The 18,408-nt window shown below is 41.1% G+C and overlaps 1 protein-coding gene across 1 annotated transcript in view; it reads left to right on the top strand.

Annotated features, from left to right (window-relative positions):
* Nucleotides 1-7,303: 7,303 nt before the first annotated feature.
* Nucleotides 7,304-18,408, top strand: part of LOC102810002 (coiled-coil domain-containing protein 93-like) — a 145,701-nt gene continuing 134,596 nt past the window's right edge. Inside the window, exons 1-5 of the mRNA XM_085499934.1 lie at nucleotides 7,304-7,390; nucleotides 9,347-9,460; nucleotides 15,869-15,963; nucleotides 16,539-16,650; nucleotides 16,917-17,015. Coding sequence (XP_085356060.1) covers nucleotides 7,370-7,390; nucleotides 9,347-9,460; nucleotides 15,869-15,963; nucleotides 16,539-16,650; nucleotides 16,917-17,015 — 441 coding nt within the window. The 5' untranslated portion in view covers nucleotides 7,304-7,369. The remainder of the gene's footprint in view (nucleotides 7,391-9,346; nucleotides 9,461-15,868; nucleotides 15,964-16,538; nucleotides 16,651-16,916; nucleotides 17,016-18,408) is intronic.

Raw genomic sequence — 18,408 nt, 5'->3', positions numbered from 1 at the left:
TGTGTACTTTAAGATGCAGCACTCATTTCTGGGTTTTTTTGGAGTGGGTTGGGGAAAGAAATTATTGTTACCTGTAGGAGGCACAAGACAATGAATAGATTTCCCATGGGGGACAATGCTGACATTTGGTTTTACCATCTCAGAATAGCACTCAGTGCCCCCTCTTACTCTATTTATACAAACAAACCTAGATTCCTCCAGTTGGCTAAACTATTGAGATCTTCTTCTGCTAATAAAACAATATCTTCATGTTATATTGATTTATATTTTGGCCATCAACAGAGTTTGTGACGACGACTACACTATTTTATATCTTCTGCAAAAAATCAAGCCATGCATGGCACAGTTCCCGTTATCAAATTTAAGATACATAGCTTAGTTTTGTTTATAGTAATATAGTTTAAGAGATGTGAATAGAGACGCTGTTGCTTGATTATGATTATTTTTTTTAAATTAAAATGATTGACATTCAGTCATGTTTTATCTGCTCGTCAAATGAGTACTTGTTCATATTGAGAAATATTGCTCTGGAACAGCATTAATTAAAACAAAATGGTTGGCATAATATATCTGTATATCTATGATGTATAATGAATATATAAAATTTGAACATAATCAGTCAAAGTATGTCAAAGATATGGCACTAGAACTGCATTCATTGAAACAAAATGGCCACCAATTAGCCATTTTGAATCCGATCTGAAAAATAAAACTATGTGTTCCAAGGTCAAGGTCCCATAATGCCCAATGTAGGTGAGGTCCCATACCAATTTAAATGCCTAGCAAGAACCAATGAAATTTTTTAAATTTGTTTTTTCTCAGGTGCTCGCTGTTTGAGGGCGTAATCACCTGGGTCAAAGATGAGACCAACTTGTGGTCTTTTGTTTACTACTCAGCTACTCAGTAGGTGTGTCTTGTTTACCTGAGATTTGTAAGAGTTTGAGCTGGCCAACATGTTCGTTTTTTTCATATGGTTGTTTACTGGCATGTTGATTTCCCATTTTTGAGCCATGTTTTCAACTTTCTTTATCATTTTCATATAGCAATCTCGTCATATGTTAACATTGTCGTCTATGGAAATGCAATTTGTGGTATGAGCCCTGTATGTTCAAAGTTTGAACAAAATTCATCTTTAAACAGCCGAGATCCGGTTGCGGAATGCCAGGAATGCTTCGATGAATTGTCAACACAAAAATGGCCGCTATAGTTTCATGTATGTGTGAAGTTTGAATGTAATCGGTCTAGAAATGTCTAAGATATAGGTCCGCATGCACGCAGTGTTCAATCCGTAAGTACCTGTTTTCAGACGGCGTTCGAACAGGGACTAATAAAGTAAAACTCACTTACGTATATATGTGATACGTTGTGTATAAATGATACCAAAAACACAATAAAAACTACTCGCACTGCAACTCGACATTAAATTGATCTTCAATTAAATTTCAATACATACCTATGTATGTATATCCTGGAAGCTAAGATAGTTCCGGGAAAATAGATGAATATATTTTGTTAACACATCGCTTGCTAAAAAACCTCGACGGAGAGGTAATATGAATGATGTATAACGACATCGTGAATTTTTGATGGTGAACATTTTTACATCGCAACTTTTTAAAACTGGTTCAAGAACTTTTTTGATAAATTTGATCACAATTTGTAACTACTGATCATGAATATTATTATGAATATACTAGTTACTATACTAACGCATCAATGTCAGAGTCTGATTTCTTCGGCTATTAATGCGCCTAGCGCTAGGAATGTGCGGGTACGCTTGATTTCGATACGTGTTCAAGGTGCTGGCACATCACCTTTTCTCATCCATATGGCTATCCGTGGAGGATTTTAACTTATATTATCACAGTTGCTTAGTACAGAGAGACATAACATATAGAACCTCTGCTTTAATGAAGCATGTACTAGATAATGGATACCAATATCTGTGAGTACTTTAAGCAGCTTGTTTTATATCGTTCATATATTAAGTATATGATGTGTTTCTATATCTCTACCACAAAAAAGTACGAAATTTGCACATCTTGATATTTCCAGGAATTTTCAGTCAGCATGGGACTTTTAAAATGAGTGATGAAATGATGAGAAATATTATTTAATTAGCGACAATTAAGGTAGAATAATGTTTGAAATAAATGGTCATAAATCGCATGACAGTGTTCATTGGTTTATTATGCAAAACCATGAATTTAAGCTAAAGTTCCATGGCATCATGAAATAGCATTCTTTTGTGTATTTCAGTGACATATTTTTAGGAACTTGTCATAATGTTTTCCAAAAATCGATATTTTTAGAACAACTCCAAGGAGTACAACACTTGACACTTTTCAAAAGCCGAAGTTTTTTAAATAATTGAGGGCAACAAAAGTACCAGATCATTCACAATATATATTTTTTTCAGCCTATGTCACCAGAATACAATTTGAAATATGGCATAATATCTGTGCCATAGGAACCTATGGTAAAAGCGTTATATACTGTCAAAATGGCCACTATCCACTAAAATTCAACAATCATTTTCTTGAAAATTAAGTGGACCTCCAACTTTTTTTAACTCAATATCCTTATATTTCCCGGAAGTACAATATATTTGGAAATGAATAAATTCTGGGTATTCTACATTAACATGTTTGGCGGGAGATAATAATTGAGGTTAAAATCTGCCCAGCGTCACTTTTATTCAATCGGCCAATGGAAGCCTATTGTTTCAGTTTGAATTGCGAAATATTTATAAAGATAAAGGGAATGCCGTTTTGAAAGTAAAGGTGTTTCGCTTCCATGCACTCGTACCAAGTTGTTTGACAAGATATTTTTCTGCATTCAAAGCTGCGACAAAACAATTTAGAGTTTAGTCACTTTAATGTTGATGCCTAAACACTGAAATAGCATTGTATACACGATTGCCTGTCGCATAATTCCTTATACAAACACAGTTTCACTTTTGTTACACCATGGAGGTGAAAAAAGAACTTCACATGAACTCTCGGAGTTGACTTTCCTAGTTCATGTACTTCATATACTTATTGTGTTACATATTAAAGAAATCATTGTTATATGACGATATGAGTGAGAGTGGTTTTATATTGTCCTGTAACCACGTAGTGAATATGATTTATGTACCACAGACCAATCTAACACACGATTATATTGTCCTGTAACCACGTAGTGACTATGATTTATGTACCACAGACCAATCTAACACACGATTATATTGTCCTGTAACCACGTAGTGACTATGATTTATGTACCACAGACCAATCTAACACACGATTATATTGTCCTGTAACCACGTAGTGACTATGATTTATGTACCACAGACCAATCTAACACACGATTATATTGTCCTGTAACCACGTAGTGAATATGATTTATGTACCACAGACCAATCTAACGCACGATTATATTGTCCTGTAACCACGTAGTGACTATGATTTATGTACCACAGACCAATCTAACGCACGATTATATTGTCCTGTAACCACGTAGTGACTATGATTTATGTACCACAGACCAATCTAACACACGATTATATTGTCCTGTAACCACGTAGTGAATATGATTTATGTACCACAGACCAATCTAACACACGATTATATTGTCCTGTAACCACGTAGTGAATATGATTTATGTACCACAGACCAATCTAACACACGAACACACTGATATTCACTTAGGCATGAACATTTCTTATATAAAACATTTATAAAACTTTTATAAATTTGACTGTTCGTAATATAACCTGGCCAATCACAACTGCCCTAACGAGTGAATACCGACCGTACACTATTCCATAATCGTCAGTGCAGCCTTTGTCGCATCTTGAAAATAAACTTGTTTTACAATTTGAACATTAAACAACTTGTAATATTCAAAATCTGTTGACAACAAGCTGGAAGTGTTTTGCATACATTTGATGTGATCTATGTGAGGGTCAGACGCATAACCAATAATAATGTTTCTAATGTTACATAAGGTATTTCCTGGATAGGTGTTTTAGGAATGTTTTATAATGGGGTCGATGGGGGTGGTGGATTGCCGGGTTGACGAACATCTCACCGACTGAGGGCAGTATTGCATTAGCTAACTAAATAGTAACAGACGTATTATTCCTTGTTAAAATATTTCAGGTGTGATCCTGATAGAAGTAAACACGGAAACAATATTAGAATACGAAACTGAATACGAAGAAAGCCCATGTCGATATAGCACTCACATTTATCCGTAATTCGATCATTCACGAGTGTGATGGTGCTGTTTCGGGTTCTTTGTTGAACCCTTCATGAGTCGGAACAGTACTTGACCGAATCGTTCAATTTATTTAGCTTTCAGAATGTTCGACGTTATTACTTTCATTATACAATTTAGTATAAAAATCGATTAATTCCAGATTGTACATTTCTGTAACGAACTCATGAATCAAATTAGTTGTAACTATGGTATCGTTACCACTAATTTTAGTATAGTATTGCTCGTTGTTTAGTTGACGACGGCTTTCATATATATAGTCAGTTGTATTCATGATTGCAATGCCACGACCTTTGTCGAATGATTTCATTACAATTGTGTTATCATTTATCGCTGCTCTTTCGCCAAAATTCATGTTTTGTTTTGGTTCATTGGTAGTGATTTTGGATATCTCAACTTTGGTTGCCTCAATGTAATTTTCGAGGCTACTGTTAAGCGACGTCGGAGTCTAGTTGGTTCCATGTTGATTTCATTTTGAAAGGATGTTGTTGAGATTGTTTACTACGCATTAGATATTTGATACACATAATAGCATAGACATGTCTCTGAGCAAAGTGTGATAGGTTGGCTTAGGTGGGGTTGATATAAATTTGAGTCCGTTGCCAAGGGCAATGACCTCTGTTGGGGTTAAAATTTTACTCGAAAAATTCTGAATAAAATTTGAAACCAACTGAGCTTGATCAGCCAACCGTTTATTTTTAGCCACTTTTGCATTGTAATTCTCTATTCGTTTGCATCTTGCAATGTGTTTCTTACGTGAGAAGTGTCTATTGCGTTTTGTGTTATTGATTATATGGACCATAGTAATAACGGTAGTTCTCTTTTGGGAGGATGTGGTGGCCCTGAATAGGGCCGTTTGGTTTGTGTGCCGAAGCACTGGTTATTTAAGGCTAAATCTGCGTTCCCTGCACTCTTTTCCACGATTGTTTGAGTAATTGCCTTAGTTTTTCAACAGCCAGAGCCTGATGTTCTTTTCCAGCCAAGCATTTGATATCTGCAAACGCATCCTTCTCCCCCTTTACCAGAATGGTCTGGAATATTTCCAGGTAGGTCGGTAAATAAATGTCAAGTAGTTTAGTGTACTGTTTATAAGCCTGGTTTGGAAGATCGTGGTTTGGAAAAGAAAAACATCCAGGAGGCGGACTGATAGCAAAACCTTTAAAGAAGGCTATTATACAAGTCATCTATTTTACTTAAAGCGGAGGAGTCGTCACCTGCGCATGCGTAGGATGGCCATAGCGTGTCATTGTCTACAAACAAGCGTCTACCCATGAGCCTTTGCGTTTTTAGCATGTGTTGTTATCGTCGCTTGTGACTAAACTCCCGCGCGCAGGTAACGTCCCTCCACAAGGAGCCCAGGAGCTATAATCAACTGTACGCAGTCTCTTTGAGCGGGGTGGGGGGATATCGGCTGGTATCTAGTGTAAGAAATAGACAAGGGATGAAGGCTCCTGTCAGCTTACGTGTTTTAAACTCGAAAAAACGGTCAAAAAGAATGGAAAATAAAATCTAAAAAAAAAAATACCAGGTTGAAGAATATTAGTTGCTCTTTCAAATTTCGCCAAAGCTTTACCTATATTTTACCGATAGCTGCAGAGTAAATCAAGTAAACTACACAAATTGACTCCATTTATGAATTCCTAACGGTTTGCCCGAACGCATGGCACAGCTGGAGGCGTGGCCTGTGTTCAAAGTGTGTCAACAACCAATCACAAGCCTGGTTACGAACCACGCCGAGGTTACGACTCGGTTAGCCTCGCTCAACTGGTTCGTAACCAGTCATGTGATTGGTTGTTGACAAATTCAGAACAGGCCACGCCTCCGACTCCCGGGGGGAGGGAGGTCACTCTATATGCTGTTACTACCCCATGTGCGTTCCAAATTTAGCGGGAAAGCTGGGTGTTTTTCACCTTCTAGAGCGGGCCCGCGCGGGAGGCAAATAGGCCCTCTTTAAAATGCTAATGTCTGCAATAGGCCCGCAGAAATAAACTCACAAGGTTGCTGCGCCCGCTGTAGGCCCTCTCTTGCAACAACCACTCTCATACACCGCCCTAGGCCCCGAATTGGCGGACCCATAGCCCCGGCTAGGCCGCAAACGTCCGCGTTAACTTTCCCCCGGGACTCACCCGCCACTTCCAACACGAGCACACGGAGAAAGCTTATTGTAATCGAAAAAACGAAACGAAACAGGATAACACACCTAATAAAAAATGAACTGTATTCAGTGAACATGGGTTTTATATGCTCAATATTTACAAAATATTTGCCGCAAATAATAATATTTAATACGTATATGGCTCGTTTCGCTAATTACAGATAATCAAAAATCTGTAATCAGCGAAACAAGGTTCTTACACGTACAAAATTTACAACTGTCGGTGAAAACTTGACCAGTATATTTACCTTTCAGTCGTGTATATAACACCCTAAAACATTTGCCGAAAACAACGGGATTTTAATTAGTAAACGGTTCGTTTCGCTAATTACAGATAATCGAAAATATGCAATCATGCGGCGAAACAGGGTCTTATTAAATTACAGATACAATAATCACAAATATCGGACGAAACTTGACCAGTAATTTTAACTTTGAGTCGTGTATAAAACTTCATAAAACAATTATCTATAATTAGCGAAACGAAACATTCACTAATTAAAATCCCGTTATTTCCGGCAAATGTTTCATGGTGTTATATACGCGACTGGAAGGTAAATATACAAGTCAATGTTTTTATGTACAGTTGATTATAGTTCCTGGGCTCCCTGTGGTCCCTCCCGCTTTAAGATACTGAAAAATAAATAAATACAAATAACTGTTGAGTCCAAAAAAAAAAAATCGAGACAAGGTCTGCTGAAAAAAAAATTCCATATCAGATAGGGGAAAAAAAGTAGGCTTCATTTTAATCTTCTTGCCCCCCCAGGATATCAACTGGTCCGTCCTAATATCTAGCTGTCGTACCAGCTCCTTCTTCAGTAGTGCGCCACCATCGCTCGTCGTGTTTTTTTGCCGAATGATGGCGCTCTAACAGGGTCAAAGGTTAAAGGGGAGTTAATTAAGGAAGACGAAGGGAAGTGTCCTTTCTTCGTGTTTTCATTCTATCCTGACATGGCCGCGCCCCCGACACAGGTAAATACTACTCTCATTCATTCTTGTTTTAATTATAAAGTAGAACATGTAATATTTAAATAATACTGCTAAAAAGATCATGTGATTGTCTGAATATGTAAAAAACATGTTGACCTCATCGATTCAGTTTTAACCCCGAGATGCCATTGCATTGGGGAATTAAAGAAGGCGTGGAAACAAATTATCTGCAATAAAGGCCAAGCAAATATGGAATGCGTGTTTCGACATTACAGAAAAACATACTTGTTGACTGGTTCTGTCTATCTAGATTGTTGGGGCTGCCCACTGTCCCTCCACTTTGTGGATCGAGGGACTGTGGCCTGATGTATATTACTAATATATGGCATTTTTTTTTCAAATTTGACACAAAATATGAGCTGAAAATCAAATCCCAGATCGAGTCTTGTAGGTTGATAAAAATGTAACCCAGGAAGTTGCATCATCTGCCATCGTGCCAACCATTCTCTTTCAATAGTTGCATTCAGAGAATCAAATTTATTATATATTCAATTGCTAGTGGTTATAATAATGATGAAATTCACAACGTAAATATCACTAGGTAATTAGACCACCATTAAAAACATTTCTTCTGGTCCTAACAAAGATTGACTATCCAATTTGGATAGTGGTCCAGCATAGGTCTACCCCCCCCCCCATATTGTATTTGCCATTATTCACATTTAGGTTAACGTAACTAGTTTAGGCAACCAAAATAAGATATGATTTGATAAGATAAAAATTAGATAATTGTTTGTGTATTAATTTATGTCATCTTTCACAATTGATTATAGATTGAAATGACAGAAAATTAAACGATAGGCCAAATAGAAAAAGAATATCCTTTCGTATTCCAACCTTGTGCATAGATTATGTCAAATGTCAAGTAAAAATATCAGCCTGTACATTGTCATATATTATGAACATTTCATTTGCAAACTGTTTGCTTATGTGCCAACATGCTCAGTATCATCTTGATCAAATGTAATAATATATTACCATAATATTAATAACAAATCATGAAAAAATATACCTATACCAGGTACATGTACTTAACCTATTTCTGTTTCAAATCAATACCAGCTACACTTTGCTTAATATTCATAACACATGATAGAATATATATATGGTTGAACTAGCTGGTTTCATTTGAGGTGCAGTATTTTCTTTGCGCTTACACAAATAACAGATTTTTCTACAGGTAAAATAAGTGATATTTTGATGTTTCAGTATATATGCTTCTATTGAATACTGTGATTTGAGATGCACTACCAATGGAGCATTTTCTCACAGCAGACATCTAGGCATTTTAACTTCCTGGCAACCATCAGCAGTGAAAACAAAAAACAAAACCTCTCAGGAAACTGTACTTTGGGATAGTTGTTAAGACTCTCCTGAACAGTATAACATGTGCAATATATATAAATTTGGTTGCTGTCTTTATGATAAACTCAAAGTGCTGTTTTCTCAACTTTAGCAGTTTTCTTCGGATCACAAACCGGTGTTCCACAGCAGCTTGCACATAGCCCATAGAAATGCATTGTTCAATGATGGAAGTCCAAGCATCACACAAAGTTCAGTGAAGTAGCTCTGTCCAGAGAACAGGATATGGATAATTAAAAACTCAACAGCTGTTTGATATAGTGACTATGTGACCTGCTGATATTGTATTGCATATCAACTGTAATATTTTATATAAAACAATGTAGATAATGGCAAATGTAATAATAATCAATACTGTAAAATCTATATTAGAAGCCGCTGCTTTTATTAAAATGGTGGTGATGGGGCTTCTATTAAAATGCTACAATACAACAGAGGGGATGCGGCTTCTATTAGAGCATCTACACATATGAGTAATTGTGATTTTTTGGTTCTAAATTATTAAAAAAGAATGGGTGCGACTTCTATTAGGGATGCGGCTTCTAATACAGATTTTACGGTACATTACAATTTTAGGCAGAAGTTCGTGAAGATGAAGAACAACATGTCAAGTTACAAGAAACCATTGAATTATTGCTGGCTGCTGGCTACTTCAGAGCCCGCATTAAAGGACTGTCTCCCTTTGACAAGGTTTGCAGTTTTCAGTCATTTCACTTCCAGCTACCTAACTAGTTGTCACAATCTGAATAAAATGCATAAATATTTGGTTGTGAAGATTCTACATACTACAGATTGTAAATTTAGATACATACAAATGTATACACTGAAATAAAATGTGGCATTAAATTCTACGTTCAATTACCCACCATAGACTCTGGTCAGTCAAAATGACTATTTTGAACTGTTGGCATTAATCAGCGATTCTGCCGGTGACGGAGAAATAGAATCTAGGTCAGGGGAAGCCCCATGACCTCAAGATTCTTTTACCCCGAGGCCACATGGCAGCGCCATAGGTAGCCGTCAATCACTCTGATTTTTTTCTCCGCCTCGAGTGGAGATGAAATCTAGCGAGCTCTGCTGGATCGCCTGCTTCTTTTTTTCTAGTTTGGGTTGTTGCCGCTGCACGGCATCCGACATTGTAGCTGGTAGGATAAGTTTTTTCTTGTCATTTTTACCCTCGTGTCGTTTTCTCCTTTGTGTGTAGTATTTTTCACAACAAAGAAATTAAAACCCGGCGCCTCTACGTAACCACTTGTTGGTTTCGCGGCGGCACCTCTTACAACTGTATTTCGTTTTTTTCCCTCATGCATGTCGTCTTGTATTTACAATGTATTTAGCAATGTATAGATGTAATGACAGCACCAGGGCTCGCTGCTGTTTTCTTTTTGGTCTCCTCGTGTTTCGAGTCGACTGTGCAGAATTTACCGGCATAGAACCAGCATCCGAGATACTTTGTCGTAGCTGCGTGCGGGGTTCGGGGTTTCTTCATGAAGGTGTGTGTTTTTCACTGGAGTTCTGAGGCCCGAGATTTTCTTTCAGAGCCATCAAAATCGCTGAGACTGACCGCGTCACAGCAAGGTCGCGCGTCCAGAAAACAAATCGGTTAAAGTGAGTTGTGTGTTTGGCATGAGTGGATAGTCCTCACACCGGGACCTTGAGTAGGAGGCCCGATGGTGGAGGTACCGATATTTTTCTCGGTCTCCCCCCTGCTGATCGGAGGGCATCCTCACAGTCTGTTTTTTCAGGCGGTGGTTTACCCGATTTTTACCGGCTACAGCGAGGCTGTGCCCCTGGAGGCTTTCCTCTTATGGGGCCCGTTGCGGGTCACTTTTGTGGACCCTTCCTCGCACGGCGCTGGGTTTGCCTCCGAGTTGAGGACTTTGGTCTAAGGACTGTCGGGGCAATCACGTCCCTGGCAGGCCGGGTAGGTCAGACGTAGTCGGAGCGAGCTGTCTCCACTGCAGGAAGAAACTTGAAAGCATGTTTGCATTCAAACACGTCTCTTCCGGGGAACCCCCGTTCACGGCTCTCCTACTAATTTGGGGTGAGGTCGAGGCTCAGGCTAATTGCACCAGGCTTCCTCGGCAGCCTTGGGCACTGAATGCCAACGGGGTGCTGGCAGCCAAGCCTCCTTTCTCGGGGCAGAGCTTTCAGGGCAGGGCACATGTTGACCCCCCCTACTTTCAGCCAGCTAGGGTTCGTCACGCGGTAACGGTACAACGGTAACGAATTTATCTTTTCTTACTGACCCATGGGCGTCCCCAGAGGGAACCGACCCTGTCATGAGACGCACAGTTGAATACGCTCCCTCTCACATATTTAAAGTGAAAGGAAACGCAGTTCCCTCGTGTCGGATACAGCCGGTACTCCGGGCGGTTCCTCAGAGTCTTCTATCCGTAATGACTCAGTGAATACCCCCACCCTTGATCCTAAGGCGACCACCTAAGGTTGCTTCATCGCTTATGGGATCACAGGCGTCGGGATCTAAAGCAACCCTGTCGGCACGTCTCTCCCTGTCTGTCCGAATGCGGAGTGGGGCGCAGAGCACGCAAACTGTGTTGATGGGTGGACGTTGGTCAGCCGCGGAGGACGTAACACTTAAGGCCCCTGGGTTGGGAAGACATTAGGCAACACTTCCCGCTGGACCAAATGCTACCCGGTCGGTGTGGTTTCGGGATCAGACCCCATAGCGTGGGATGAAACCAAAACGCCCCCAACCGGATCCCAAGGCTCCTTTCCCAGACCCCGGTACCACGAATTTCCATTTGGCAAACCGGGCAAAAGGGGACAGCCACGTTCCATGGGCATTCTTGCCAATCGGAAGAGGACCCATCCAGCCCTGAGGGCAGAGTTACTTGAGCGGAGGCAGAACGCACCAGCCTCCTAGACCAGGCGACACTTTTACTGGTGGGCCACCGCACATCTACGTGCGACACCCCCTAGTGACACCTGGCTCTCTTGGCCGGGGCCACTACTGTACTACGAGACGCGGCCTTAGACACACATATTTTCACCGACAATCCGAGTCGGGGGGAGGTACGTCCCCACCTCAATGACGCAGACTGGACATCATCCACCCTCTTTGTTCAGGGAATGGTGGGTACAGTCTCGGAGCTTCGGAGTGCAATGAACCAGAGGGTTCAGATCGAATCTGCTAGCCAGTTGGGAGGGAAGAGTAGTGGCGCACGCCCAGGGAGGAAAGAGCTACGTCTACCCCGGCAGCGGGGGAAGCTTGTTTGACGCTCACCTCTGCAACCGGGGGACAGGCATGTGTTTGGCGAGTGGCCAGGTCACAACTTAGTGACTACTTCAGGCCTTGGGGTACTCACCTCATGGGAGATGAGAGCACCCCCCTCGCAACTGCCGAACCCATGGCCGCATATCCCTTTCGTACACAGATTGCGCCTGTGTAGTCCGGTTTGGAGACAGCAGGTGACTGATCCCTGGACCTTTCCAGGTGGTGACATCCTGTTACGGGATACTGCTGAAATCTCCATTTCCCCCGTCAGTGTCTCCCCTGTTGGGCACTGTCAGGGGACTCCTGCAAGGCGGAAGCAATCAGACAGGAAGTAGCTGGGAAAAGACGCCATACACAGGGGACATCAGCCAGAACTCAGTCCAGGCTTCTACCCAAATGTGTTCGTAGTACCAAATCTACAAGTGGCGGGCGTCCATTTCTGGACCTAGGCAGACTGAATCAGTACGTGCCCCTCGATCGGTTCCACATGGAGACACCATTCAGGGTTCTTCTCTCCATCCACCGTTTCGACTGGCTAGTCCCACTAGAATAAAGCGGGCCTACCTGCACATACCGATGCACCCAGCGAGGTCCCCCCCCCGCATTGCCCTACGTGTTCACCAGAATGATGAAACAGGTAGTGCTGCTGCTTCACCAGATGTCGGTACACCTCAATCCGTACCCAGACTACTGGTTACCAACAACCCGGGAAAGGGCTTAATAGCCAAACGCGTCAGGCTAACACAGGATTTACTTCACCAGTTGGGCTCGTTAGTAAATCGACAAGTCCCACCTCGACCCAACGTGCAGTTGGTGTCCTTGGCCATGGAGTTTTGACACAGAGGTAAGCTTGGCTTAGCTATTTCAAGCGTGTTGCTTAGCCGAATGCCTAGTCAGCTTTCCCTCAGTGTCCCTCCAAGAACTAATGGATCATCGGAATGATGACCTCGGTTCGAAGGGTAGCTCCCCAGGCCGCACTACGCAGCCGCTCGGTATAATGCTTGTCATAACGCCGAGCTCTCCTATGGGAACTAGATAGGCGGGTTTCGATTTCGAACCAAGTGAAGGAAGCCCTGCCCTGGTGGTCATCACTGGCCAACCTCGGGCAGAGGGGCCCCCTTGGTCCCGCTCGCTGCAGGTATGACTCTGGTAACAGATGCCTCCCCCCAGGGTTGGGGAGCGCATCTATTGGACGAACAAGCCCAAGGATATGGCTCCCGTATAGTTTCGGGACTACCATATCAACCGACTCGAACTGAGAGCAGTGTACTTAGCACTACCACGCTTTCTACCTGTAGTTCGAGACCACAGAGTCCTGCTCCACACAGGCAACACAGCGGTGTCTCCTTCAAGAAGGAGGGGGGGACGCATTCCCCATCGTTGTCGGTCCTAGCGGAGCAAATCCTCCTTTGGTGTCTGGAATACAATGTGGAGCTAACCGCACACCACCTTCCAGGGGTGAGGAACAGTCTGGCGACGCCCTTTCAGGGCGACTCCGTCTCCAGAACACGAAGTGGCTGATACCCCAGTGGGTAGCCTCCAGGCTGTTTCGGCTGTGGACGGTCCAAGGTTAGACCGGTTTGCCGCACCCCGGAACACCAAGCTCCCGACGTACGTAACACTCCTACTGACTCCAGGAGCCTGGGCCAGGGTCACTTTGCTACCCCGCGGACCCACTTAGTTGTGTACACCTTTCCTCCCTTCCAGCTAGTTCACCGGGCACCGGAGAAAACTTCGACAGGTGCACACCTGCATATAATCATTGGTCGCACCCAATTGGCCAAGCAGGGCCTAGTTTCCACTTCTGTCGGAAACGATAGTCGAAACACCAGCAGTGCTTCCAGACTTACCGGACCTGCCGTCCCAACCAGACGGCACACTACCAACGAGCCCAGCAGGTATCACTTACACGCATAGAGGCTCTCGGTAGACCCACACATATAAAATCCTTATCTGAGCGGGCTGCCAACGTCCTGGCCAGGGCGAACAGGGATTCCACCAACGCGGCCTACATTTTTAGGCTGCGAGCATACACTGGTTAGTGTAGCGGAAGGGAGATTGATAGATACCATCCCTCTATTGGCCAGGTAGCAGGCTCCTTCGTCCACCTGTTTGACGAAGTGGGTCTGTCCTATGCAGTGATTGTTGGCTACAGGTCAGCCTTGTCCCCCACCATTCAAATGTACGGGAACAAGACTAAACAATGTCCTAGTATTAGGAGACTATTTACTGCTTTCCAGACGCTGAGACCCCATACAAGGGAACCGCCCAACTGGGACTTGTCGGCTGTGTTGTCTGCTCGAAGCAGACCGCCCTTTGAGCCTCTCAGATCAGCACCACTCAAATTTTTGACGTGGAAAATAGTCTTCCTACTGGCCCTCGCCTCAGGTAGGCGTCGGCCAGAGCTGGGGGCATTGTCCTTCTTGGATGATGTACCGCCGTTATGGACAATCAAGTTGTGCTAAAGACACGAATCAGGTTTCTCGCCTAGAACCAAATCCCAGGACATGATCCTCACCCGATCGTCATCCCCCGGCTGTCAAATTTTGTCTGCCACTAAACCGTACTAGGATTTGGAACGGGGTGCCAGGCACACATCTTTGTGTTATGGCCCAAGCAGGCAGGATAGACCGGCCTTCCCAACTTCCATAACCAGCTGGTTTACTGCGACTGTATTAGAGGTCTAATACTTTATATTCCTCGACACAGAGCTCGCAGAGACACCAAGTACGAGCGCATGAGGTCTGTGCGATGGCTAACTCGCTAGTGCTAGTGTCAGGTGAGCACACATGGAGGGCAGGCTTCTTGAGAACGCAGAACGTCTTTATCAACAACCATCTAAGAGACACCGAATCTATTGATAAGGGTCTCTCTAGGTTGGGTCCGGAGTATATGGTGGGTAATTGAACGTAGTGAATTTAGGCGAGGGTTCTCAGAACTTGCCTATTCACATAGTTCATATCCACCATAGACTCCGGGTCCCCCCCAACCTCCCCACTCTTTCCGTCGCGTTGGTCTAAGTCCTCGAGGTGGAGAGAAAGGAACCAGAGTGTTGACGACTACCTTTGGCGCTGCCATGTGGCCTCGGTCACGTGGGTTCGTGACATAAGGGGTAAAAGAATCTTGAGGTCATGGGGCTTCCCCTGACCTAGATTCTATCTCTCTGTCACCGGCAGAATCGCTGATTAATGCCTACAGTTCAAATTAGTCATTTTGACTGACCGGAGTCTATGGTGGGTATGAACTATGTGAATAGGCGGGTTCGGAGAACCATCACCTAAATCAAAAGTCTTCATATAATATATGTAACTTTTATTAGAGAAAGAGAGTTGATATTATACTTTTGAGCAGTTTTTGCTGTAACATTTTTCTCTGAAATTAGCTGCAACTTTATCATTTTATGTATCCATGTTTTCATTTTTTAAATATGTCGTATTACATTCAAACTTCAGATTCATAATTTAATTAACTACAAACATAATTAAATTTTCTCAGATCAAATCCCCCCCCCCCCCCAACTCCATTCATTGATATTTGGTTAGACAAAAGCTAGTCTATATCATTTTTTCATAATCTGGAGTGATTGAACCCTGATAAAAAAGCTATAATGTATTTTTAGTATGGTATTAAATCTAAGACATGACTTGCAAAACTGCTAATAGATATTTTATGATAACATTTTTTTGAAGTAATTTTCGCAATTAATTAATTTGTGCAAGTTCAAATGGACAGATTTCTTTCAATTTTGTTAGATTGATAAAACACTATATAATACACCTGTCCAGCATCACTTACTTTCCTTGTTTGGTATTATTTCTTGTGTTCACTGACTATGATGCATATTTCTGCATATTAATTAGGTTGTTGGTGGTATGACATGGTGCATTACAACTTGTAATTTTGACGTGGATGTTGATCTTCTTTTCCAAGAAAATTCTACAATTGGTCAAAAGATGTAAGTTTCCAAAACGTTCAAATATTTTAATATCTATTTTTAATATCTCGCACATTTCTGTCAGTTTCTGTGGGCGTTAACATTGATGAAGAAAGTTGTTTTTTACTTATATTCATTTGTATGAGTATGCTTTAAGTATTTAGTCAAATCAAGATTACCGGTAATACTGATTGGACTAGTTCAGTGCAGATATATACTGTGATATGGTGGTTTGCTTTTGTGTTACCTGGAAGGAATCACAGAACATGATAAAAAAAGCCCTACTGTTTGGTTTTTTCATTGCGCATTTATTAGGCATTACCAATTACTCTTTCAGCCAATCTCATCATATTGATGTTTTTAAATCTTCCTATTCTAAAGATTTGATAAATTCTTACAACTATGCGATTGTTACAAGAGAAGCGTAGTTGTGATATACCTACATATTGGTAGTAATAATAGAAGTAATGATAACACCCACAAAAAATACCCTGCACTATGATGAACATATGCACATGAATACCTTAGAAATGACTTTAATTTTATGCTGTAATATCTCCTGATGTTGTAATACATGTTCTCTTACTCCACCACAGTGCACTTACTGAGAAAATTGTGCGAGTACTTCCCAGAATGAAATGTGCGCACAGATTGGAACCTCATCAGATTCAGGGTTTGGATTTCATTCACATTTATCCAACTGTTCAGGTTAATGACACATAATTTAAATCTATACCACAACTGTACTGTGAATTTTTTTTTATTGATTCTTCAAATGCTATAATTTTTCCTGTTAACATTTTTTTATTTCTGGATCAAATATTTTGAACAAATATCAGGAAAATCAATGAGTTAAGAAGGTTTAAATTGAATTGAAAATTAAACAATTTCAATAATACAAGGTTGTTACTCTCCATCGCTGTCTATAGATGGCAATATATATTAATATTTCTTTTTGCCATTATCACTTTCAGTGGCTGGTTAAGAAAGCTATAGAGACCAGAGAAGAGTTGGGTGATTATAACAGAGCCTTTTCTGTATCTCAGTTCAACAAACATCACAGTACTCCACAGGTAAGACATTAGGGTTTACCGTAAAATTCCTAATTGAGGCCGCAGCTTTAATTAAAATTCATTTTTTCAATGGACGAATTCAGATGCGTGAAGTCTTGGTGCGGCTTTAATTAGAGTATTCACTTCGGTAACAGTGGGAATTTTTTTCCAAAAACAAAGGCCAGAAGGGATAATGATATGCTAATGAGATGCACGACACTCGATTGCAACTTTGTTGCGATTCTAAGGCACTTTCAGATTTTTACACACAGACAAACTTGTACACAAACAAAATTTCACACTGTATAACATACTGCACAATAAATAATATCTACAAATAGATTTGTATGCATTTGCAAATTACAATACTGTATACTACAATCTCTTGAATAGACTAATTCGTTAGCACCGGTCACTCTTTTAGTAACCGTGCAGACAGCCGCCTGACACAGTCGATTGCGGCATGTTCGACTTCCGGCAGAGTGACAGTACATTCCATGTTTAATCTAGACATCGAGGAAATTAAAATAAAAAAAGTCAATCAAAAAAAAAAAAAATGATAACGAAAAAAATACTCAGTATATTATTTAGTATATTATTTTACGGTAATACTGTTAAGTTAAGTTGTTGTGTGTCCTTGTCATGTGGTCTCTGGCTCTGTTCAAAATTGAAGACATACGGAAAGTTTTTTCTGCAATGGGCCATTCCAGTTTATATAGTTTTGGATTTCCATTACTGTATGGTGAATGGTGATTTGAAAATAAAACTTTGTATGACTTATACACCCATGGAAATTATACCCTGTATGAAGTAAACACACAAGCTCATTAACGGGAGGGGGGGGGGCAGATATAAACTGGAATGGCCCAATAGTGTCACTATAGTAGTCTTGTTGGTATATATTGGTATTTTATATTGCTTACAAGTATGAAATTAATACATGTTTTTTGAAAGTGTAGAACTGTGGCAATTTACTCATAATGGGTACCATTATTCTCATGTCAAAATTAGGATGTTGTCTTCCATATATCATAAATGATCATTTTCTTCCTAGAGTTCTTTGCGGTTAGAACACCAAAAGTATCTCTGCCACCATACACATTACTATTTTGTGATGAGATGCCACTATTCTTGACATGTTTATTTATTAGAGGGCTCTCGTGCTGATTTCTTCTCACTGGTAAACACGTCTTAAAACAGCCATAATCTACAAACATTGTGTACGTTTTCATTGGTTCGAAAATCGAATATCAACATGGATATGTTTTGGTGGACATCTTTAAAAGTAGCACCACTGTGACGCATCGACCAATCAATGACGATCGCTTAGTAACAGAGATATATTTGTAAAAATAGAACTCTGTGTGGGAGATTCGTAAATGACACGATTGTAATGCCAGTAGTCTATTGATCT

This window comes from Saccoglossus kowalevskii, chromosome 6 (genome assembly GCF_978046115.1).
Source record: "Saccoglossus kowalevskii chromosome 6, keSacKowa6.1, whole genome shotgun sequence".
NCBI lineage: Eukaryota > Metazoa > Hemichordata > Enteropneusta > Harrimaniidae > Saccoglossus > Saccoglossus kowalevskii.
The sequence above is the reverse complement of the archived record's forward strand: the minus strand, read 5'-3'. Positions and strand labels throughout refer to the sequence as shown.